The sequence below is a fragment of the Magnolia sinica genome, chromosome 16 (genome assembly GCF_029962835.1).
Source record: "Magnolia sinica isolate HGM2019 chromosome 16, MsV1, whole genome shotgun sequence".
In the NCBI taxonomy this organism is placed as follows: Eukaryota; Viridiplantae; Streptophyta; class Magnoliopsida; order Magnoliales; family Magnoliaceae; genus Magnolia; species Magnolia sinica.
Window position 1 is genome coordinate 59,585,029 of NC_080588.1, and position 26,146 is coordinate 59,611,174.

The window sequence follows — 26,146 nt, forward strand, 5'->3', positions numbered from 1 at the left end:
TAAAGTGATGCTGATGCTGCTAGTAGCCAGTTGTTACTAGTCGGTGTTGTGGGCCCCACCATGATGTGTGTTTCATCCATGCTGTCCATCCATTTTCCAAATCATTTTATGGCATGAGCCCAAAAATGAAGTAGATCCAAATCTCAAGTGGACCACATCACAAGAAACAGTGTTGATTGAACACCCACCATTAAAAACTTATTGGGGGCCACAAAAGTTTTGGATCAAGCTGATATTTCCCTTCATCCAGGTCTGTATGACCTAATCAACAGGTTGGATGTCAAATAAACATTACAGTGGGCCCTAGGAGGTTTTTAATGGTGGACATTCAATCACTACTGTTTTCCTGTGGTGTGGTCCACCTGAGATTTAGATCTGCCTCATTTTTGGGATCAAGCCCTAAAATGATCTGGAAAAATGGATGGACGGCGTGGATAAAATGCATACATCATGGTGGGGCCCACAGAGCACTGACCAGTAGCCAAACCGCGTCCATAATATGGGTGGTCTTATCCTTAGGAGACTGTTCCTAGCCATGTATTAGACCATCAATTGAAATATTCTATGTATTTTCTCATCTGAACAACTTCTTTTGTGCATGGTATATCCAAAGTGGGTTCCATCATACTGTTGGTCTGGATTAGCGAACCATGGACTTGTGTAATAAAAATACAGATCAGTCTTTAGAAATTGTCATTGGGCACCGTATAAAAATGTTCTCACACATCCTTAAGCCCAGTTTTGAAGACACCAAAAACTGAATTCATCTTTGTTAAGTTACCAACAATTATGTATTAGAGATGTTTAGTTAACAACAATTATGTATTAGAGATCTTGATCTCTAATACACTAATGAGTTCAAGAATTACTTATTAGAGGTCAAGATCTCTAATACACAATTAATTACTGTTAATGTAATTGAGACAAATCATTTTTAGGCGTATACCAAGCAGGGCCTTACTGTTGAAAAATGAGATACTTCAAGATTAAAAAAGATATTTTACTTGTATTTCTTGCATACATATTTTGACAGTGGCATATCTTTCTTGCATACTTTGAAAATGAGAATAACTCTTTGACTGTAATCAACTCATGTAATAGACTATTAGATAGCACTTGATTGTAATCAACCTATGTAAGAGTCCATTACATTGTGCATGTGGGAGTTTTGTGCTCTCATTGCTGGTCCCCAACTTGGATAGAGGAGGGTTGCATCAGGTTAGCAGCTGGCCTCAAACTTATGCCATAACTTTCATCATGGATCTGAACAATATGACCTTGAAAACGAGAATGATCACGCAGAGTGCACTACATGGTAATTATTATGGTCTTGAGTTGTCATGGAGCACCTCGAGTGTGTGGATGACATCTAGCAAATGATCCCAACCATGATGACCGGATGACCTAAAAATTAGCCTGATCTAACATCAGGTGGGCCACAATATACAAAACAATGAAAAATGATAGGCGAGTTGGATGGCATACACACCACAACAGGCGTTGCATTTATCTTGGAGTCTTCTTGATGGTTGTACATTATTCTCTTATGGTGTGCCCCACCCGATACTTGGATTGACTGAGTTTTGGGCCATACCCACTTGATGATTGTATCGACTTGTTGGCATGCACATGCAAAATGGGCCACAATAACTCAACTTTCTAACTATTATCATGGAGTGAAACTATATGCAATTATTCTATATTAAAAACAAGTATAATTTATAATATAGAGATGAGTTCATTTGTGATGATCCTCATTGCCAAGTAGGTCTAACTACATTTCATGTGCTACAATGAAAAACAGATGAAATCCACAGCTCAAGTGGAGATACCTCGTTTCAACACTTGAGGTCTTGGTATCGATCCCTAGTGGGGTGGCTAACATGGCGTGTGTGTACTGACATGGGTGTGTACTAACAAGCTAACCCAAAAGAAAGAAGAAGAAGAAGAAGAAGAAGATGAAATCCATACGTAAGATATCTTTCAATTTCACACACCAGATATCATTATACACAGTCAATTCATGATGATTAACAAATAAATGTATTATACCTATCCTTAAATAAATGTTAGTAAACATTTTTATAGTATGCATTCGATAGACATAAATAGAGATTTATTTCTTCATTTGCTTTGATTAGGGGATCAATGAGTCAGGTATGGGTGAGGTTAAGGCTAACCTAAAGCTAACATGTTTACTAAACATGCCAAGTCAGGTATGGATGTACCCCAGAAGTTGGATGGAGGGATTTTCCTGGGGTTGGCAATGGGTCGGGCTTGAGTCTGGTCAAGGGCCACACAAAGCCCAATCCATTTAGTAAATTGTCCCAAAATCCAGACCTGAGCTTGACCTATAACCCCCAAATGTCACAAACAGGCACATCTCAACCCAAATTGCTCATTGGGGGCGATCCAAACTGGCCTAGCTACCACACTTGCAAATACTGGCTTTCAATCTCATAGGTACTAGCCCTTTTCTAGATTAAAAGAAAGACATTTGGTGGATGCCTTGCCCGAAGTCTAGCCATGGGCAGATTCCATTTGGATGGGCACAAAGGACAGAACTTTGCTGTACTAAGCAAGTAACTGATTGCATTTTCGAGACTGTCCTTTTCATCTCTATGGGCCATTTTGAGAAATTTCGTTTTCATTGTTGGACCAACTGAGAGATTCCATTTGGATGGGCACTACTTAGGATAAGATGGAAGGAAATGTGCTTGAAGAACATGTTAAGTCCTAGTGGATGTTTGGATTGGTGGAAAATGGGATTCAATGGAGGAAAGGACTGATTTCCTCTGATTTGACAGCTCCCCTTTTTTGGGAAAGCCAAGAGTGAGGAAATTGGTTTTCGTTTCCTCATAAAGGTAAATAATTTTTGTAATTGTTTCTCTTGTAGATATTCACTGCAGCAATCTGCTACTGGTGCAATTCCATATGTTCTTATCCTTCTTAGGCCATTTCAATGTTTTGGACATTTTTCTTTCCATGTCATTGTTGTGGTTATGCCCCTGAAAGTCCGCTGATATTTTCTATTTGTGAAGTTTCAATTATTTTTTCCCCTTAATTGGTTGATATATGGCCTTTGTGAATCTTATTGGTCTCCAACTCGCAATTTCAAATGTTCACCTTGTTTTGAATTTTCTGTGTAATCATGGTGGAATCTTTCTTGTTTTTTGTTTTTTCTTATTTGTGGAAAAAACTGGTATAAAGTGGCTTCCCTTGTGTTATTGATACTCTATTGCCATTCTACTCCTTTAGCCACTTGTTTACTTCTCGAGGTTGATGGCCTTGGCTGTGGATTGCCTACTCGGTTTCCAAATGTACCCATGTTGTTGTGATTGTGCAATTTTTTTATGTGATTCTTTTGCAGGTTCTTCTACTTCAACATCTGCAGCTGTCTCCACTGAAGGTGGAGCAAAAATCAGTTTTTCTGGTTCTGTTGCCACTACAGGTGAAGTTCTTGTTTTAATTTCTTTTTAAAGGCACTCTTGGATCTCTACTGACATTGCTTACTCTCGCAAGCATGCTTCCAACCATTACAAGAAATTAGAGGTAATCTTTATTTCATGCCTTTGGGCACATGATTGAATTACAGGTATCTTTGTTTCATGCCTTTTGGCACATGATTGAATTAGAGGTATCTTTGTTTCATGCCTTTGCCATTTGAGTTCTTTGCCCTATCAGGTTGTCTTTGATTTTATTTTATTATTTTTTTATGCATGACTTAGTTTTTGAGAATTCTGCATGCCAATTGAATTGGATCGTAGCTAAACCTTGGCTCAAGTAATGTTAGGGTGGAGCATAGGCTAGGCTTCTTGTAGTGAATATCTTGTAGCTATATAACTTATATTTGCATTGGTGAGAAACTATTCGTGGACCTGCAGATCTTGGACATGTCGACTGTTTATTCATTACAATATTTGACAGTTTGAATGGGAAATGCCAGAAGGAACTCGAGACAATTGGGAGGCAATATCCGTTTAAACCTTTGAAGCTCAATTTTCTTTGCCATTATAAGTTTCGAAATGTTGAATTTGGTCTATATTTTTATTGTCTCCATTGATCATTTTTTGTTTGCCTTTGTTATAACTTGTATATGTCTGTTAATTGAATTGTATTGGCATCTAATTTTTACACACCTCACTCTTGAATCTGAACATTTGGACATCTTTTATTTTCCCCATATGGATGTATGGCGTGGATAAAACACATGCATCAATGTGGGCCCACAGATGTGGGATCTTCACTCTGACAAAATGTCCTTTAGTTTCTTTAGTCCCGCTTTCCAATGCTTGTGTAATTTCAGATTGGATGTCTTTACTCCTACCTTTGGCTGTGGAAAGAGTTTGTGTAATTACCAATATGGGTGCAAGTAAGAATTTCTTATCATTCACTGAGCTTGCAACATTTCAATTACATGATATTGATGAATAGTTGTTTGTTACTAACATGTCTGGATCTTTTTCTTGGAAGTGGATCTACATGTTGCATAGGTAGCTATCCTAAATATTTTTTGTTTATAGTCTGAATTTAGTTTTTTGTCTAATTAGCTAGCAATCAAAGGCCTCAAATGTATTTTTTAAATAACTTGTTAGTAAAGAATCATTTTGATTTGGATTTTTGCTTCTTCTTTTTGGTTTTTGAATTGTTGCAAAAGAAGGCTGCAAAACAGAGGTTTATTTTATTTTTTTATTTTTATTTTCAAGTGGTTCGATTTAGGTTTTCTCTAAAACAGAGGCCCTTTGTCTATTTTATCAGTTAAATGATTGTTAGGCCATGCTATATCCATGATAGGTCTGCAATTTAACTGCTATGCATAAGACTATGCCGTTCATGATTCTCCACCATAGAAGCAGTCGTGTTTTCCATGCCAACCTGGAATTTGTAAAACGGACCTGCTATCTGGTGGAACACATGTATACATCAAATGTGCTATGAATCAAGTTTTCTTAACTGTCTATTCTTGTCTACACATGAGGAGCACATGATTAGCTCATAGACCCGAGTTTTGGGCCAGCACATCTAAATTGTGGCTCCACCCGATGAACAGTCAAGATCTCAATCATGTGTGGATCAAGAGTCCCATTGGAAAATTCTAAAAAAAAAAAGAAGAAGAAAAATGAAAAACTTAGCCAAGCAAGTAAGAAGTAGTAATTAATTAATTATTTTTTTTTCTACAGGTTTTTGTCGTCCTACCAGGAAGTGTCTTGAGCCTGATCATGTACAAGCTCCATGGATTTCATTTTTTTTTTTCTACTGTTTATCTTGGTAGGCTTGAATTCATGTGAGTTTTCTTCAATTATTCTAACCAGAATCTTGTTTTCTCCTAACACTCCAATTTGTTTTATTTAGGTAGTTATGATATGGAAGACAATTGCAAGAGCTTATGACTTAGCTGCTCTTAAGTATTGGGGACTAGCAACTCATATCAACTTCTTGGTATGTTTGGGTGGCGATGGGATCTGAAAATTTGAGATTTTGATTCATTTGTTTCATGGCATTCGGCATTGGAATTGGGATGGTGCAATTGGATAACTATTACAAAGAACTTGAGGAATGGAGAACATAAGTCCTTCAGTAGACATCATATGACCCCTAAGTAGATTAAAATCTCATTTTTCCATATACTAGCCAATGTGGAATGAATAAGTTTTTATAGAAAATAGCTTAGTAAAAGCCAAGTTCAAAAAGCCTTTTCAGCAATGCCTCAAATAGAGCTGCCTTGTTGTCTTCTAAACCTTTTTTAGCCTCTGATATTCCGGACAAAAGGATTCCCAACGAGTTTGTGCCACTTCTTTATGGACCATGATTTGGAATGCTTTCCTCATTCCCCACCCTCTCAAGTAAGGCTGTCAACAGGTTGGTTTCAAGTCAGGTCCAAGTGTATTCATACCTGGACCCGCATGAAGTGGTTGTGCTTGGGTTGTTGCTTTCAGTTCCAGGTACTGTGTTTAAACCCAGATCTGGTTGGGTTTGGATACCCTCGTCTTGGGACCCTCTATTTGGTTAGGTTTTGGGTTTGGATACCCTCGTCTTTGGACCCTGTATTTGGTTAGGTTTTGGATTTGTTCTAGTTTAGAGCAATCTAGATTTAACCATTCATGTATATTGTTTCATTCCTTCATGTGATATACTCGGAAAACTATTGATTTCATCATTAGGTATTTAAAGATTTTCAACTTATCATGTGCAATATGTTGATTTATAGTATGTCAGGACCAATATGATTTTAGCAAGCATCCATGAATCTAGGGTTAGGATTTTTCAACCAAAATGATTTTGGTATTATTACATATCTATATTTGAGTCCCATAATTTGGTTTGATTAATTTGTGTTAATGTACCCATCTTAACTAAACCTGATCCAATTCAAATTATCATATGAGACCTGACATGACTCTTTAAAAAAAAAAATCAGGTCTAACATTGTGGACCTCTGACTAACTTGAATTTTAAATGGGTAAAAAAAAGAAGCAAAAAGAACCATGATCCATTTAAAACCGGATCGGTAGTGACCCTGATCCACTTTGGACTGCTTGAATGTAAACAAATTTTGTGGGAACGCTGTTTGGAGCATTAATTCAGTTTACATCAGGGGAATTCTATGTTTTCCTTGCATTTAGTTTTCATCATTCTTCAATTGACTGATTTTTTATTTTTATGTTGCAGAGTCCTTTAGTGGTGGTTCGCCCTCGAATAATTACAGAAGACGCACAGGAGAAGTTATTTTTATAGCTGTCGGATGTGCAGGTAGACTACTGATACTCGCATACATTTTCTATCTATGGTGGATGAAGGATGCACCTGGCCATATGCGAGTGCACATAGACTCACCAAGATTTCTATTTTCAGCATTATTGTAATTGTAATTGATTGAATGAAGGATTGTAATTGATTCATTATTGAATGAATGATTGTAATTGAATGAATGAATGATTATGCAGGTGGTAATTGAATGAATGAATGATTATAATTTTTTTTTTAAATGTAGGAAATAGCTGGTAATCTAACAACCATAGGTGTTATTAAATTCAGCATATTGCTACGGATCCAACACTACTTTTAGATACCAATATTATCCGTAGCTATAGGTACTTTTGGCTACAGAAATAATTGTTGTGGATTATATTTGTAGCTATTGTAATCTATTACTACAGATTAAATCCGTAGCCATAGGTTTTACACCTATTGGCTTGGCACCTAAGACGACGATTGTGTTATGGATGAAAACCATAGCCATAGGGCTATGGCTACGGATTAAATCCGTAGCCTTTTCCGGGTTTTCTAGTAGTGTTTTTCATAGTCGCTCAATTCTCCAATTAAAGTTAAAATAACCCTTTTAGCTTCGGTTGCCTCAAAATGAGGCTAAATCAAGTTTTTAGCCTTCATTGTTTCCAACTGAGACTAAATTCAAATTTTAGCCTTAGTTGCCTCCGATTAAAACTAAATATATTTTCAACCTCTGTTCTCAACAATCGAGGCTAAATTCAATTTTATAACCCCACTTCTTAACAATCGAGGTTAAATCCAAACCTCAGTCACAAATTATAGGTAAAATTTTTAAAAATTTTAAAATCTTTGTTTAAACAACTCATCTATTCATCAAGACAAAACAATTATGAAAACACAATACCAACAAAATAGTTAACAACCGTCTATTTGAAGTTTTCAAAACAAACTCAATCAATCTGTTACACAACATTAGGTTCCACATATAACACAAAGTTATATAGCAAGATTTAGGTATGACTTTTGCTTGGCTAATGAACAGCTACAGCTTACTTAGTTGTCCGAAAGTGTCTACAAAGAAAGGGAACTTGCCATTACCAATAATGTATAGTAAACCAAACTAAGCAATTTTAACAGTTTGATCTGACCGAACAACACCCGACAAAACCTCAGCTTAATACCTGCTGTTAGTTTAATTAAACTAGGTGCTAAAAAAAAAAACTCAAATAAAAAGGAAGACTGCAATCTTTCAACCAACATACCGATAATCTTTCAACCAACATACCGATAGCCTGCAAAGCATATGATTTAGTACCCACCTTTGAGATCGTTGATCACATCATAAGGAATGGGAGTGACCATCTCTAAGGTGGCCCCTTCAACCATGAAACCTGGCTTGGGGGCCTCTGGTTGCCGCTTTGTGCTGATGACCTCCCCTCGCGCCTTTGCCTCCACCTTCAGCTTGTCGTTCTTCAACTTACGCAAGCGGAATTCCTCGGTGCACCTTTTTTATTCAAAAAACTATTATATTCATGTAGATGTGACTATACATAGCCTGGGTGGGCCTGTTAGCAAAAATGAAAAGAAGGCCCACTAGAGGAAAGGAAAAGAAAACAAAAGAGAGTGAGAGAGAGAGCTGCTAAATCTCTCTCAAGTATCCTAATCTCGCTCGATCTAGGAAGATCAAACCTCTGATGACAGGAGGTAGCTCAGTCATAGACCAAAAAAAATTATGGGACTGGACGCTACTACCCTTACGAGCAAGGCCGTCAGCCACCACATTAGTTTCTCTAGGAGAATAGGAGATAATCACTTCCCCGCCTTCCATAAGGGACCTTATCCTTGTCTAGTACTAGTACCACACAGACCATGCTGGGGTGTCTTTTTTGTTGAGGGACTCAACCACCGATTTGGAGTCGCTAGCTAAATCCACTTTGGTGTAACCAAGACCCACGCAGCAGGATAGACCTTCCCATATCACCCTAATTTCGACCCTGCCATTTGAACCGAAGCCGTAGCCAATTGAAAAAGCAAAGACAAAATCCCCCGCATGGTTCCTACCTATCCCTCCACCCCCTCGACGGGCCTAGGTTACCGAGGGCAGAGCCATCCACGTTGATCTTAATCCAGTCGACAGCTGGCCGTATCCATCTTACTATTCAGAACAATTTGACAGACGACACCGCTCCATGTAGCCCCAACCCATCAAGGGTGCTAGCGTTGGATCAACTAATTAAGGTTCTTGGAGGAGGAAGATAAGGGACTAAAAGCCTTATCCAGCGCATGATGTTGGAGATGACCTTGACCGCGCAAGGCACGGTGCCTTCCCAACGAGCTGCATTTGTGCTAGCCAAAGTTCCCAGAAGATCAGGGAAGGCAAGAGACCTCCAAGGGATTGGAATCAATCGGACATGGACGCTGCTGCCCATCAAGTCGAAGCCCTGTTGATCGCTGACATGTGAGATAAGGGATCTTTAAAGAGAGCTTCAAAGTGTTCCCACACCTTTCTAGCTAGGTTGCTCGAGGAGAAGATATGATCTGTCATCTTGATATCAGGCAAGAGGGGAGGGAGGCAGCAATCACATTCAGAAGCCATAGCGACACCCTTAGCTTGAGTTCTGGAATATACCGGTACTGTATTGAGGATGATTTTATAGGAGAGAAGGGAGACTTTTGGTGGGAGGTTTGGGTGCTACACCCATTTTGACCACGCCTTCCTCAACCCTGACTGTTTAGAGAGGAGCCAGGCTGAATGAATGGTGAATTCTCCCGTCGAAGAAACAGCCCAGATACATTTGTCTTCTGCAGATGAGGTGCAGATTCCCTCATCCGAGATGTGATCGAACACTACTTGGGAACAAACTTGGCTTGAGAGGGAGCACGCCACCCCTTTGGCCCAATCCAATCATGAACTTGAAAGATTGATGGGGTAGTTCTTGAAGCTTCCAATCTTTTAGGGGGCCCAGACCAGACCAATCTTCATCTCAGAAACTACAATTGCCACGACCAACGAGCCAGCGGGTGTGGGTAGATAAGATTGGGAGAAGATTGCAGATTTTCTTCCACAATGGCGATGCACTCCTCACGCAACTAGAACCCCCTAGCATTGGCATGTCGTTGGGATATTTCTCCCTCATGAACGCTGCCCAGCAGCTGTCACTGCCCCTACATGCGATAGTCCAGTCACTCTTCAGCCTGAACGCTTTCAAAATGCTCCTTAAACTTTTGACCCCCGACCCGCCTTCAGATTTGGGCATTGTGATCGACGTCCATCTGACCCAATGACATTTGTTCCTATCTCCTTCCCATCCCTAAAAGAAGGCAACAAAAGCTTTTTTCAGATCCCCCAGCAAGCTAGCTAGGATGTCAGAAGCTGCCATAGTGTGGATTGGAATACCCGAGAGTACATGATTTAAGAGAGTTAGACAGCCTGCCTGTAACAACAGTCCGCATATCCAACTTGAAATTCTGCGGGATATCTTTTCTAGAACAGGTTGGAAATAAGCTTTTTGGGGTCTACCCCTTTAGATAGGAACTCCGAAGTAAGTGAAGGGGGCAAACCCTCTATTGAAACCTAGGATGCGCTGTGCAGCTCTGGCGTGCGTGTCTGATTGGCTGGACAAGAGAACATGGCAGCTCTTATGTGTGTTAATTTTTTAGTCGAACGATCTCTGGTATTGGGAGAGGAAGGAATTTATACGCCGAAGGGAGGCGTTGTGCCTATTCAAAAGTAGAACCGTGTCATTGGTGAACAACATATGGGAAACAAGAGGGCAGTTTTTGCGAGACGGGCAAGGACGACAAGAACCACTGACGATCAGCCTTTTGTATCCTCTGTTAAGGACCTCTGCCACTATAATGAAGAGACCCAACGAGATGGGATCCCCTTGTCGAAGGCCCCTTGAGGATTTGAAGAAACCACACGGTTCCTCGTTTATGAGGACCGAAAGTCAAGAGTTCGACCAACATTTTTGGACCATTTCGATCCATGGACTGCTGAAGCCAAATTTGCGAAGCACTGCCTTGAGGAGCCTATCATAGACCTTTTCCATATCCAGCTTGATGAGGATATTGCCTCCTCTAACTTTATGGTCGATGTCTCGGAAGGTCTCTTGAGCCAGCACGGAATTTTCTGCTATGGATCTACCCTTAATAAATGCTTCTTGTTCCACTAAAATGATTTTGAGAAGAATTAATCTAGCAAGTCTATCAGTAATTAATTTAGCAAAAATTTAATAACACAATTGCAAAGATTGATGGGATGAAAGTTAGAGAATTTATCTGGGGCTGGGGACCTTAAAATGAGGCAAATAAGGGTTGAAGTGAAGGCCCTAGGGAGGGCTCCGCCACAGAAGAGGTAATGTGTAGCAACCAGGATGTCCTGGCCCACAATCTCCCAACATTCTTAGAAGAAGGTCCCCGAAAAACCATCAGGCCCTGGAGCTCCATCTGTTGGGATCCCCTTGACGGCCTCGAGGACCTCGTCTAGTGAAGGGTCTTCCATGAGGGCCCTGTTGTCCTCCGTTGTGATATAGGAAGGGATGACGACCATGATTTCTTCCAAGTTCCTTGCGGTTCTGCCTGCATAAGAGAGGAAAAGAAATCGATGGTGGTCTAGCCCTTCTAGCGTGATCAGCTGCTTGGCTATGAAAAAATTTAGTATTCCTATCGACTTCCTTGAGCCATTGGTTCCTGGACTGCTTTCAAAATATCTCTTTGCAAAGCTCTAAATGGGCCAGGTTTTTCTTGGCCAGCTGGAGGCGCTACTAGACTTTGGATGATCTGATCACTGTGCTAACGATTCGGCTGAACTAAACTCTGCCTCCGCCTTCTTCGAGTTCTGAAAAATGTTCCTGAATGTATCTCTATTCCAACTTTTCAAAGCGGCTTTGACATTCTTAAGTTTTCTATGAAGGATTTGCATCAGATCCCCTGCAATATCAGATATCTAAAACTTGCGAACCAGGTCCTTGAACGGGTACTCATGAAGACACCACATTCTCTGAAATTTGAATTGTTTTGGGAAGTTCAGGGAGTTGTTGGGGAAGGAGAGGAGCAGAGGAGTGTGGTTTGAGTTCAATCTAGATAAATGCCTCACTTGGAAAGATGGGAAAGATTCCAGCCAATCCGTGTTGTAGCAAGCTCTGTCAAGCCTGGCCCAAACTCTAGCCTACTCTCTTTGATTGTTGCACCACGTAAATTTGCCGCCCAAGAAACTAGCATCGATCAGCCCTTTCTCGAAATCCGTTGATCCCTGAGTGTCAAAATAATCGAACCCTCTCCTCTCTGAGGGGCTGAGAACTACATTGAAATCTCCCGCGACTACCCATGGGAAATTACTGTTCTGGGCTATCAGGTCCAGCTGATCCCACAGCGACTTGCGAAGGATTTTGCAGCATTTAGTATAGACGAATGAAGCTAAAATTAGCCCTGTCCTGCCCGAAGCCCCCATCATAATCGATAACATCTGGTTGGATGAAGATATCAGGTCTATAGAGATGGAGGAAGTATGGAAGATCCACACTTTCCCTCCTTCTAAGGATTTGAGATGGAAGAATGGAAGCGAAGCTTTAAGCCTGTACGCACGCGTTTCACATCCTCTAACATTGGTTCCAAGATAGCTACAATTCCTGATTTGAATTGTCGGATTAGCCGCTTCAGCATTCTAATGGTGGCAGAATTTCCTATTGCTCGAGCATTCCAAATAAGCAGGTTATCCATTAGACAATTTAACCGACATCACTTCTCTGCACTTTAGTTTCCTGAGTATCCCGTTCCAACCCCCATGTGGAGCAGAGACATAGGAGGGATTACGCTGCCTGGTTCGGACTAGCCCTGACTGCCTTATTTTTTTTTTTTTCATGTTTTGGTGTCTTATTTAACTCAAAGATGGGCCCTCTATGGCATTGCGGGTTGACTGAGTTTGGATTTCTTGTGAGTTTGAGGTGGTACCCTTGTCAGGAGGAAGCTGATTCAGGGGAGGAGAGGTAAGGGCTCCAGTGGAAGCCGGACCTCTAGCTGACTGAGCAGGCACAAAGGGTTGTGAGGCCTAAAATCTGACATGTGGGCTGTTAGAGTGGATATGTTTGGGTGAAAATTTTCCTGGTTGCTGGAAGGCCAAAGAGGGGCAGACAGGTTGGGCCTCAGGATAGGTATGGAGGCGAAAGGAGGCACGAGAGTTACTGCAGAAAGGTTGTGGAAAATGGTGAGATGTCTACAGAGAGTTGCATGTCACCAACAACTTCTCATCTAAAGGATGCTCTTAGGGGATAGGAATTCCATGCTACCATAGCAGTATCGTCTGATGATTCCTTAAAAGAGTTATCCATTTTGAGCAGGCTGTGGCCTACCAAGAGGGCTTTACAAGTACCCCTATAGGAGCTAGTCTCCAAGAGAGAGGGAGCTGGGTTTCTGTTCAATATTGGAGATGTTGGGATCATCGTATCCAAAAGGGTCTCTTCTGTATGAAGGGCGAATGGGGGTGCAAACATATCTCTTCGGCATGGTATGAAGGACTGGATCTAAAGGGATATGGTTCCTTGAAGGGTCCAGGCCTAAAGGCCCCCTTGTCGATGTTCCCGGGCCCTGAGTTACCAATTGGGAAAGATTTGGAGAGTGGATTCAGGTAGGGGTTTGTGGTCTCTCAGGGACCCGAGCATAAACATCATTGGTCATGCTAGTGGGGGGCAATATCGGGCCCATATGGGTAGGGCCATGATGTGAGCCTGGGTAGGTTTTCTGTAGGGCATTTGCACAAACACCTAGGGGGTGAGAAGAGGCGTTACCTAGATTGGTTGGAATGGTGTTGGTTTGGATGCTGTCATCGGGCAGGGGTGTTGCAGCTATCTTAGTCATTAGTGTTGGGGGATCGAGAGGCCGCAACAGGTGACAAAAACTCTCTCAACCCAACTTCTAGAAGAGTTTTCGGCTGGAAGGAGTCTCTCACGGGCATAAGCTTCGGCTCCTATCGCAACAGCAGGCGGTTCGAGAGATCCCCATATCGGGTACTCTGTTCCTGCTACAATCAGAGATTTGATTTTTTGTATATCCCCTGCCTCGATGCGGGATGATCTTGACCCTTGCCCCAATATGCTCAAACCCGAGGACTGATCCTCTCTCAACCTCTACAACTTGACCATATGTGTTGCCTAGCCCGATGAAGACTAATTCTAGCCAGGCGTGTGCGGGGATCCCGTAAAGGGTGATCTAGATGCCGTTGGAGACGGATGACGATTTCGAACTCCATGCTTCGAGTTTGGAGATACCCATCTTGGATTGCAGCGAGTAATCGGAGTAGAAGGAGATGAGATCCATCCTAGTTTTGAATACCAGCAGGAAACGATTCATAGCTATTCTCGTAACGTCGACTGTCAAGGCAGCGTATTTAGATTGAGCTAGGCCTTGAAGGAGACGGATGAGCGGGACTCCTCTGTCCACTGCATACCCTACCAAAGATAGAGCAAGGTGTTTTAATTTGCTTCAATTCAACCTCCTTGCAGTCTACCATAAAGTTCCTTTGCAACCGACGCAAAAAGTTGACTTTTAGCCTCAGCTACCTAACAACCAATGCCAAAAGTACCAATTGAGGTAAAATAATACACTTTTAGCATCGGTTTCTCACCGAGACAAAATGTTAGACTTTTAGCCTTGGTTTCTCACCAAGTAAGATGAAATGGTAAACTTTTAGCTTAGCTTCCTTTGCAATTGAGTAAGTAAAAGCCTCGGCTCCTTAGCAACTGAGATGAAAAAGTGGGCTTTTAAAGAAACTGAGGAAAAAAGTGAACTTTTAGTCTTGGTTTTTTAACAACTGAAGTTAAAAAGTGAAGTTTTAACCTCGGTTTCTTACTAAATGAGGCAAAATAGTGGACTTTTTTTAACCTCAGTTTCTTATCAACTGAGGTGAAATTGTAGAATTTTAGCTTTGGTTTTTCATCAATTAAGGTGAAATAGTGAACTTTTTACCTCGGTTTCTTTACAACTGAGACAAAACATTTAGACTCTGTTTTTTTCAAAAAAAAAAAAAAATTATTTTTTTATTTACCGATCGAGACTAAAATTTTGTGAATAAAGGCCTATTTTCTTGTAGTGAAACGAGCTCCTAGCATGACCACCTCATAGAACGAGGTCATTTGGACCAAAAAGCCTTCAAGATTCTTACTTAAGAGAGTAACTTAATTGTAAACTAGAGTTTTCTACTAAAACAAAGGTATAAAAACCAGCCCCTTTGTCTTTGGTCCACATAATTTCCAATGACTCAAGCTCACAAAATAGGTGGAATTTCTTTCTCCCTAATGGATTGCGTGCTACAACTTTTAACATAATTTGTAACGTGTAAAACTTCTCCAGACACACCATGACTTTTGTAATAGATCCACACTGTTCATTAATTTTTTCAAATAATTTTAGACAATGAGCTAAAAACTGAGGTATATCCAAAGCTCAAGGAGACCACACCACAAAAATCAGTGGGATTGAACAAACTGCAAACCTTCCTAAGGCCAACTGTGAAGCTTATTTGCCATCTAACATGTTCATAAGGTCACCCGTATCAGGAGAAAGGTAAAACACAAACATTAGCTTGATCAGAGCCTTCGATGGCCCCAACAAGTTTTCAACGTAGTGTCAATGCCTACTATTTCTTATGATGTGGTTTACTTGAGCTGGAAAAATGGATGAATAGTATGGATCTAAGAATTACATCATCTATCATCGTAGGCCCACGTAAATTATGGACATCGAGAAATTCCATTGGGAGAGAGAAGAAAACCAAAAGTGTTTACATACAGAACTTTCGTGGGCCCATCATGATGTATGTATTAGATCCGCACCATTCATCTATTTTTAATAACTTTTAGGGCATAAGACAAAAAGAGAAAATTGAAAAAAAAAATGAAAGAAGAAGAAGAGGCATATATAATGCTCAAGTAGCCCACACTACATAAAATAGTGGGAATTGAACGCCTACCATCCAAAACTTCTTGGAGCCATGGAAGCTGCTTTTCCTTAATCGATGGCTGTCTGACCTTATGAAGAGGTTAGATGGCTAATAAAGCTCACAGTTGATAAACCTCACACATGGACCCTAGGAAGGTTTCAACCTTAGTTGTTCAATCCCCATTGCTATATGTGGTGTGGTCCACTTGAGTTTTAGATGTGACTCATTTTTTTTCCACATGCTCTAGAATAATCTGAAAATTTTGATGGACGGTGTAGATCTAACACATATAGATCATTTTTAGCCCAGAGAAATTCCACACGGTAAATATTGGGTTGTGCGGTATGCAGTCTATTCTCCATATTAAAAATAAATAAATAAATAAAATTCGGCCTTTAACAAACAGGCGTTATTGGCGATGATGTGGACGACACTGAATTTTTCTGTGCCCTCAACACAGACTATCCGGGACGCGGATTTCCTGCGAAAGCCTTTCGCATGAAGTTCCTGCGCTTGGAATCCAGGTGTGGCCCACTGTCATATTTGTGAGAAATCCTCTCCGTCAATCCGTTTTTTGAGTTCATTTTAGGATGTGAGGCAAAATATGAACCGTATCCAATGCTCAAGTGGGCCGAAAAAGTGATAATTGAACGTCTACAGTTGAAATATTCGTGGGGCCAAAAAAGTTTTGAATCATGGTATTATTTGTGTTTTCAGTTCATCCTAGTACAAATGACGTTATTAACGGTATGGATGGTATTTAAACATCACTGTCGAACCTAGGGAGATTTCAACAGTCAAAATTTCCCTAACCACCTTTTCCTTTAGTAAGGCCCACTTGAGTCTTATATCCTACTCAATTTTGATTTCGTATCTTAAAATGATCTCACAAAACAGATAGACGGAGTGGATTTCTGAAAAACATCACGGTGGACCCATCTAAGTTTCAAGGGCAGGAACTTCCTGCGAAAAGCTTTCGCAGGAAATCCGCGTCCGACCATCCGCACCCTTTATAAACAACGACGAATGGAAAAGGCCGGCTACTTGACAGCTAAAGGAAGACGACATTATATCAATGTGTGCAATGGATATTGGTGAGATTCCGATACTAACAACAGTTGTGAATGTGAAAATCGAGGCTGTGCATCCGGTGATCCCTACCGTACGTGTGAAAAGCATAAAATTTGAACCGTCCAGTCATTTGGTGTGGGCCACATGCGTGTCAAATGTAGACCATTGCTCTGAATCTTTATAGCAATCCATTTCATCCACATGTGGGCCACCAGATGACTAGACCAACGCACCGTACGTAACAGACATGATGGGTTGACCTGAATAATGACATCGATCTTTCACACATGCACCATGGTGCCGACCTTGGAAATGGCCATCAGCAAGATCCAATTGGCCCAAGTAGCCGTTTCACTCTCTATAAGTACATGCTCAGCTTCTTGGTTTCCATGCAGAAGTCACATTCTTGAATGATGAAGACTTCCATGGCCACTCCCCCACTCTCTCTTCCATGCATGGCTTCTTCTCTTCATCACCGTACATCTTGTGCCATCGGCACTAGCCGCTCGGTCCACTTATATTGTCCATATGGACAAATCAGCCATGCCCAAAGCATATGCCAATCACCACCATTGGTATTTGGCCACCATCAAATCTCTGAGTCCCGCTACTGCAGGGGATAATGAATTGAGGCTTGTCTACGTATATGGTAATGCCATCAATGGTTTCAGCGCCGTCCTCTCTCCTGAGGAATTACAAGCTCTCAAGCAATCACCAGGCTTTGTATCTGCATACAAAGACTCGACAGTCACAATGGACACAACCCACACATACGAATTCCTCTCTCTCAATCCGTACGTCGGGCTATGGCCTGCATCTAATTACGGCAAAGATGTCATTGTTGGTGTGATCGACACTGGTGTTTGGCCAGAAAGCGATAGCTTCAACGATTTGGGTATGACCGAAATTCCAGCAAGGTGGAAGGGAGAATGCGAGCCAGGAGAAGCCTTCAATACTTCCATGTGCAACCGTAAGCTCATCGGCGCACGCTACTTCAACAAGGGCTTGGTGGCAAACCAGCCTGGTCTAAACATCTCCATGAACTCAACGAGAGACACATATGGGCATGGGACCCACACATCATCAACGGTTGCTGGGAACTACGTTCCAGGTGCATCGTATTTTGGTTATGCCAAGGGAACTGCAACTGGTGTTGCTCCTCGTGCTAGGGTGGCCATGTATAAGGTCCTCTGGGATGAAGGAGGCTACAAGTCGGACATCCTCGCAGGAATGGACCAAGCGATCGCGGACGGAGTGGACGTGATATCAATCTCGATGGGCATTAATGAGACCCCCATGTATGAAGATCCTATCGCCATTGGGTCATTCGCAGCCATGGAGAAGGGTATACTAGTCTCATCTTCGGCAGGCAACGACGGGCCATTCCTTGAATCCCTACACAACGGAATTCCATGGCAATTGACTGTTGGCGCTGGCAGCATTGACAGGAAATTCGTCGGAACGTTGACTCTAGGCAATGGGTTGACCATCATTGGTCAAACTCTTTTTCCCGCCAATGCATGGGTGGTGGATATGCCATTAATCTACAACGAGACCTTCAATGCATGCAATTCGTCGTCATTGTTGTCACAAGCCGAAGGATCCATTGTCGTGTGTGAAAACAACGGTTCGGTCTTCGAACAAATGCATGCGGTTTCTCATTCAAACCTCACCGGAGCTATATTCATATCCGACGAAGATGACCTTGAATTCGCATCTTTTTCATTCCCAGGAATCATAATTAACTCGACCGACGGCAATAAACTAATATCATACGTGGAGAATGGCAATAATCCAACGGTATCATTGAAATTCCAACAGACCATTGTTGGGACGAAACCTGCGCCGTTCGTCGCCGAATATACTTCTAGAGGTCCTTCATGGAGTTGTCCTAGTGTATTGAAACCAGATATCCTCGCCCCTGGTTCAAGAGTGTTGGCAGCTTGGATACCGAATGCACCAGTGGCACGTATTGGGTCCGGTTTGATCTTGTCGAGTGACTTCAACATCATCTCTGGGACATCCATGGCTTGCCCACATGCATCTGGAGTGGCTGCATTGTTGAAGGGGGCCCACCCTGATTGGAGCCCAGCTGCAATCCGATCGGCCATGATGACCACAGCAAATCCTTATGATAACACTCACAATCCTATCTTGGACAGTGGGAATGATTACAGACCAGCCACTCCGCTCGACATGGGGTCTGGCCACATTGACCCTAACAAGGCGCTGGACCCTGGTCTTGTCTACGACGCGGATGCACAAGACTACATTAATCTCCTTTGCAAAATGAATTACACCGATGAGCAGATCTTAACAATCACTAGAACTTCTTACCAATGCTCGAAACCATCATCTGATCTCAATTACCCATCGTTCATTGCTTGGTTTGGGAACGTTTCTTCACAGATCCGACACTTTCAAAGGACGGTGACCAATGTAGGAGACGGTGCATCAACTTACAAGGCTGAGTTGACGGTCCAGGAAAAAAGGTTCTTTGTTAGTGTCCAGCCTGATACACTTGTGTTTCGAAACAAGTATGAGAAGCTAAGCTTTAATTTGACTGTCCAGAACAGTCCAGAGAGGGGAGAGGTAGTTTCATATGGATTTCTTACATGGGCAGATGATGGGAAGAAGCATACAGTGAGGAGTCCTATAGTGGTTGTTTAAGATCATTCGACGAGGTTGAGTAGGATTTGGAATCATCACCAATAAACATTTCTTGTTTTGGATTTGTATGTCTTCTTTTTTTCTTTTTTTCTTTTTTTGGAAAGATTGGAGCACACCTGAAATAAAAAAAGGTGTACTATAGTTCTTTCCTTTGAATAAAGAGATGCCCTTGTTATAAAAGACTTCATCAGGATTTGATGGGTTTTGGTAAAAATAAAAATAGTATGGTCTTAAGAGTCAATCCTATAACCTATTCCTCCATCGAGGTTACCTTTAATGACTACTCTAACTGCTTATTTTTTGTTAATAGTCGATAAATTAATTTATTAATTTGATTAATTTGATTCACATAGGTCTCAAAAAATCAGGGTCATTACAACATCAACTTGCATTCTCAAGGCATCCATATCATAATTAACGAAAAGTAAATTCTTATTCCATTACGAATTTTACTGCTGTTTCTATCACATGGTCCTTAAACAAACCAAATAAAGTTCAAGTTTTTTTTTTTTTTTAAAGGAAAATAGTATATCACTAAAACACGAGGGGATTTGCAAAGTTTTCGGGTGGGCATCACAAAATGGCCGATGCCTCACCTATCATGTAGTGAGATGGAGCTAAATCTCCCTCAAGTAACCTAAGCCTACTTCATCCAAAAACAGAAGGCCCTTAAAAATTTCAGGGAGATCGGACTGGGCGCTAAAAAAAGTACTAGCTTGAGAAGCGTTACCTCTCCTAACCAGATTGTCTGCCACCACATTAGCTTCCCTTGGAGTGTGAACCAAGGAAAAGTCTAATCTATCCCTCAAAGCCCTGATCCTAGCACACTAGTACCTCAAAGACCAAGATGGAGTTAAGTTATTCGAAAAAATTCTCACACTGGATTTGGAATCACTAGCCACCTCAATCTTAGAAAAACCCAAATTCGCACATCTCATAAGGCCCTCCCATATGGCACATAACTCAGCTCGAGAGCCGGACCCCTGTGCCATAGCTGGAGGAGAACATAAAAATAAACTTTCCTTCATAATCTCTACCCAGGCCTCCTCTGCGCGATGGCCCTGGGTTCCCCAGAGCGGACCCGTCGACGTTGATCTTAATCCAGCCTCTCCTGGGCCTCGGTCATTTAACCACAGGAGGGGATGGTAGCTTGATAGATGGACCAGCTATGTGCAGCTGCGCGAGAAACGAGCTGAACGGCCTGTTGAGAGATGTCGGAAGGGGGAGGGATGGACCGGTCATCTCAATCCAGCAGTGAACCCAGGAAATAACCATTCAAGAAAAGAACACTTTGTTGTCAAACCTCGCCCTGTTTCTTTCCAGCCAAATCTCCCAGAAAATGAAGGAAGGCAGGAGAACGTGCGGGAGAAAGAGCTGATCAGGCGAGGTAGGGGAGATGGGAGCCCACCACAGGGTAGCTCTTTCCAACGCTGAGTGTCGAGGGCTGCCGTTGACCCTGAAGAATGGTTGGAAGTGGCACCAAATTTGCCTAGCCGCAACATCATTGGAGAAAAGATGGTCAATCGATTCCACGCTAGGCTAATGAGGAGTGGGGCAACAAACACATTTAGGGGCTATATGAATGCCTTTCACTTGAATTCTAGCCTCCGCTGGGACTGCTCTGTGGATAATTTTCTAAGAGGAGAGATTTTTAAAGGAATTAGGGGATGCCAAACCCATTTAGCCCAGGGGTATTTCACACCAACTGGCCTGAGGATTTCCCAGGCTGACTCAATTTTGAAATCGCTAGAAGAAGAGGGAATCCATGTTCTTCTCCCATCCTCAGGGGAGGTGCAGACACCTTTCTGATCAACAATACGTTCCATTATCTTTGACGACAGGAGGGATCGGGCTCTACCTAGGTCAATCCAGCCTTGGGGGACAATGAGATCGCGGACTTGTAGCACTTGAGGAGGAAAAGGATGCTGGTTCCAAGGAACGAGTGGGCCCAACTCCAACCAGGAGTCCCTCAAAAAATTCAACTCACCTTTGCCAACAATCCAATGAGACTTGGCTGCAACGAGCGGAAACAACGAGCATTCCTTCTTCTAGATTGGTGAAGCCTGATTAGAGACGCATAAGCCATCCACGTTATCAAGATCAGTAGCATTCTTAGCCCTGACAAAAGATTCCAAGCAGCTGGCCCTATCAGACTTGAAAACATTCTAGGCCAATTTCATTCTGAAGGCCGACATCACACAAGCAAGGTTCATGATCCCCATGCCCCCCTCTTTCTTGGGACAAGATATGAACTCCCACTTTAGCCAATGGAACCATTTGCGGATCCCATCCTAGCCCCAAAAGAAGTTTGCACACACTTTATCTAGCTCCCCCAGTAGAGTTAAAGGAATATCTGTTGCTGCCAACACTTGTACTAGAATACTATTCAGTACGTGGTTGATAAGAGTGGTGCAGCCCGCTTGAGACAGCAACTTTGTCTTCCACCCTGAAATTCTAAGCTGAAATTTCTCCACCAACGGACGGAAGTGGGCTCTCCCCTTGAAGATTGGAACGCCTAGGTAGGTAAACAAGGCCAACCCCCGCTGAAAACCCAAAGTTCTTTGGATAGCTTTGACCCGGTATAGGGATTGGGATGCTGAAATGATGAAAAAACTCTTATTGCTGCTGATTTTCTGGCCTGATGCAGACTGGTACGCCTTAAGGAATTATGCAATTTTCTTCAACATCAACCTCCCCCCGTTTGCTAGCAATAAAGTGTCATCTACGAAGAGTTGGTGAGAGATGGGCGGGCAGGACCTGCGAGTGGCATAGGGAAGACAGACCCCACTCCTAAAAAGGTGTTGGAAACCTCTGCTTAGAATCTCAGATGCAAGGATGAAGAGGCTTGGCGAGATCGGATCTTCCTGGCGGAGGCCCCTAGACGATTTGAAAAAATCACAGGGCTTCTCATTGATCAAAATAGAGAACTATGAGTTCACCCAACATTTTTCTACTAAATCTATCCAGATAGCATCAAAACCAAACTTAGAGAGGGCTACTTTAAAGAAACCCTAGTTCAGACGATCATAAGCTTTCTCCATATCCAACTTTATGAGGATATTGCCCCCTCTGACTTTTCTGTCTATATCCCTAAAGAGTTCTTAAGTGAGAGCACAGTTTTCAGCTGTGGCCCTGCCTTGGACAAACACACCTTGCTCAGGGGAGATAATCTTCAGCAGTATCCTGCTAAGCCTATTAGCAATTAGTTTAGATTTTTTTTTTATAAATACAATTATATAAACTAATTGGCTGAAAATTTGAAAATTTCTTAGGGTCCACTAATTTGGGGATGAGACAGATTATCGTGGCCATGAACACCCTCAAAAGGTGGCCTCCTCTAAAGAAGGAAACTGCTGCTTGGAAGATATCATGGCCAACCATCTCCCAACAGCCCTAGAAAAAGGCTCCAGTAACCATCCGAGCCTAGGGCCCCATCTTGAGGGAGGGCTTTGACAGCTGAATGGACCTCCTTGATGGTTGGCTCTTGCATTAGCTCCCTGTTAAAATCAGCAGAGATCGTCGTGGGGGAGGAGTTAAGGATGCCCTCATCCGTAGAAATCTACTCTACCGTCATCAGTGCTGCAAAAAACTCCACTACTGCTTGCATGATGGAGGCCTAGTCCGCAGCTACCTGGCCATTTGACAGCTCAATATTCTGGATGATCGCTCTCCTAGCCTTGTCAAAAGCCATGCTAAGGAAAAAGACTGGTGTTATGGTCGCCCTATTTCAACAAGTTACACCTGGATTTTTGCTTCCAGTAAATCTCCTCGCTCAGCTCTAGCCCTGCCAGCTTCACCTTGGCCTCCTTTAGAGACTTAAGGTTCTCCTGGGAAGATGATATAAGCATGGCATCTTCTGCTTGAGCTAAATCCATTTCAACCTGCTTCATGTTGTCGAAAATATTTTTAAAATTTCCTTGCCAGGATTTTAAAGCGTCCTTAACATTCCTCAGCTTACTTTGCAGGGTGAAAAGAAGATCTCCCACAACATCCGACTTCTAGACAGTCCTAATCAGTTCCTGGAAAGAGGCATGGTCCAACCACATTCTCTGAAATCTGAAGGGCTTCGTGAAAGCACAAGCAATCGCCGGGCAGGAGACAAGGAGGGGAGCATGGTCAGAGTTAAGTCTGGGCAAGTCCAAGTATTGTTGCAACAAACTCTGTCCAACCTTGCCCAACTTCTCGCCCGACCACTTTAATTGTTACACCACGTAAACTTATTTCCAGCAAAACCCGTATCCAAAAGACCTGCCTTTTCCAAGCCTTTGGTGAACTCCGCTGCGCTTTTAGAGTCAAAAGGGCCTGAACCTCTATGCTCTAAAGGGGCAAGGACTGCGTTGAAATCCCCTGCTACCAGCCAAGGTAGGGAAGACCCAGTTGTCAAGCCTAAGAGCTGGTCCCAAAGCAGCCTGCATCGCATTATGGAGCACTTGGTATAGATAAAGGAAATAAGATACCTGGTTGGGTTGCCATGGATAGAAACTAAGCAAGAAATCATCTGAGAGGAGACCATAACTAGATCCATAGAGCAAGACGAGTGGTGGAAGAGCCATACTTTTTCTCCCTCCTCAACATTTGACTTGGAGGAGTGGAATCCTAGCTTCAGCCCTAGGCGAAATCTCTTGCCATTATTGAGCATGGGCTCTAAGATGGCCACCAAAGAAGGCTTGAACTTGTTGATCAAACACTTCGGCGTGGTGATGGTGGGTTTATTTTTCACTCCAAGCTGGTGGTGGATACGCTCAACCGTTTGTGATGGTGGGCACCAACAATAGTGCGGAATTCTCGGCGGTCTACGTTGGCCTTTCCATTTGTGTTAACATGGGCCTATGGAGGGTCATAGTTGAATCCGACTCCAAGCTGGTGGTGGATACGCTCAACCGTGTCTCGCAGGTGGGGTGGAAGTGGGTGCATTGTTCAGCCCACATCTCTACCCTTATCAAGAGGGGCCTTTTTTGATTTGCCCATATTAAGAGAGAGGGGAACGGCCCGGTAGATGGCCTGGCTTGGTTAAGCAGCAAGCTCCAAGGCAACTAGTGTTTTAATGCTATGAGGGACCTCCCCCATAATATTAGGGGCAGGGTGCTGTTAGATAAAGTTAGGTTGGGAGCCATTAAGGTGATGGATCATGTATAGCTTCCTTTACGATAGGTTGTCTAAAAGTTTTTATTTTTTTTATGGCTCGTGGGCAACCCGAAGTACAATCTTCGTATCTTTCTTTGTTGATATGAATCCCAGGCTATGCTTAGCCTGCTTTTTGGAAAAAAAAAGTCCACTCCCCGGTCATTCCATATAAGCATACTATCGATGGGTGCTTTTCTTGGACAATGGACCTCGACATTTGATTTTGATCAATTTTTCTTTCAATAAAGAAACATGTGTTGTGGAAGCTCTGATTTTATAGTGCCGCATCTTAGCAGATAGCCTGCTCGATCTTCTGTAGTAGGCTATAGGAGATAACGTGGTAGAAACCACAAAGTTCCTTATAGATTGAGGGAAGGGGGGTTGCTCTTGAGAGGGGGCATGGCCAGTTAGAGCATCTGCTCTGAGAGGAGATGGTTGGTGCCAAGGGAAAGGAGAGCTGGGGACCTGATCCTCAACGAGGGCAGGGTTGGATGGCAAAGGGTGGGTATGGGATAGAGGTGAGAGCATGGAAGGCAGGGGAAGGATGGGAGAAGGGTGGGAGAACCTATTGAAAAAAGGGGATAGATCCATAGCAAGGTGGATTCCCCTGCTCTCCACACCCTTACGGGCTTTCACCAAATCCCAGACGACCCCATCATACTCACAATTAGTGCCCAAAGTTGTATAGCTTGTCTTTAGAGGGCTATCACCATAAAAAAAGGGCCTTACGTAGATTTGGAAGGAGTTGCTGGTCAAGCACAAGGGCCTTGCGTAGATTTGGAAGGAGTTTTGGTTAAGTACGAGAAGCCTTTTGAAGGGGGCGAATGGATTCTTTGGACTGATTCCTAGGGAAATGAGGTAGGGAATGGATCTTGGGGGGCTTTTCGGTGAGGGGGAATTGGGAAAAAGAAATTGGTGTGGAGTGCTCTGTAACTGGGTGCACTAGGGAGTTGAAGGGAGTGAACAAGGCACCCAGGATTGACTCTCAAGGTTGTTGGGGGCTGTTTGGGTCTTATCATCAGAACGCACTTGGTTAGCCATAGCCTCGGCCACTGTAATTAGCGAAGTTGCGGTAATATGTTGAACGGATGGGAGGGGTGAGATTGGAATGTCGTCCTGGATCGGTACAGTTACTAGACTTGGAATTTGGGGTGAAGTGCAGGCAACAGGGGTGGTTGAGGCATTTTGTCGAATAGATGGAGCGGATGGGATTGGGGACAATTCCCGGTTAGGAGCAAGTTCCTGAACTGGAGAATTAGGTAAACTGAGGGCAACCTGAGTGGTTGATGGATCAGATCTAACATGAGGTAAGGGGAGGGTTGGCCCAATCTCCTTATTTGTAGGTTGTATTGAAATTTGTATAAGATGGCACGGGGGGATAGCTGGGTGATAGAAGACCTTCACCACCCATTCCTTCGTTGTGAGATGCACCACAAGGTCAGAGGGCCCAAGACCCCGACAGATTTTGAAAAGGGGGAGTCCAGCACAGCTCAAAATGGGAACTCTAAGCCAGACACAACTAACTTCCAAACCAGATGGATATCAGTCCCTAGTTGAAGCTGCACTTTAACTCTTACTCCAATTTGGACTAAACCAAGGGATGTGCACCTGTCCACC

The 26,146-nt window shown here is 42.7% G+C and overlaps 1 protein-coding gene and 1 long non-coding RNA gene across 4 annotated transcripts; both read left to right on the plus strand.

The window, feature by feature from the left end:
* Nucleotides 1–2,283: 2,283 nt before the first annotated feature.
* Nucleotides 2,284–5,631, plus strand: LOC131229243 (uncharacterized). 3 transcript variants are annotated; one of them, XR_009163236.1, is made up of 4 exons: nt 2,284–3,552; nt 3,596–4,372; nt 5,181–5,268; nt 5,353–5,631. It is a non-coding gene; the product is annotated as an uncharacterized LOC131229243 (long non-coding RNA). The 3 variants fall into 3 exon arrangements; XR_009163235.1 differs by having other exon boundaries at nt 5,181–5,631; XR_009163237.1 differs by having other exon boundaries at nt 4,277–4,372; nt 5,181–5,631.
* A 7,252-nt stretch (nt 5,632–12,883) lies between these two features.
* LOC131228875 (subtilisin-like protease SBT3) lies at nt 12,884–20,016 on the plus strand. The gene is made up of 3 exons (XM_058224723.1): nt 12,884–12,934; nt 13,068–13,354; nt 17,155–20,016. Exons 1-3 carry the CDS (start codon nt 12,884–12,886, stop codon nt 19,403–19,405), a joined length of 2,589 nt encoding a protein of 862 aa, XP_058080706.1. The 3' UTR covers nt 19,406–20,016.
* The last annotated feature ends 6,130 nt before the right edge of the window (nt 20,017–26,146 follow it).

Excerpts from the sequence above, each read along its gene's own strand:
- LOC131228875 (XM_058224723.1), top strand. The coding sequence starts at position 12,884 with ATGGAGGCGAAAGGAGGCACGAGAGTTACTGCAGAAAGGTTGTGGAAA. Across the intron at positions 12,935-13,067 it reads CAGAAAGGTTGTGGAAAATG|GCTGTGGCCTACCAAGAGGG; the intron begins GTGAGATGTCTA and ends CATTTTGAGCAG. Across the intron at positions 13,355-17,154 it reads GATTTGGAGAGTGGATTCAG|ACTTCCATGGCCACTCCCCC; the intron begins GTAGGGGTTTGT and ends TGAATGATGAAG.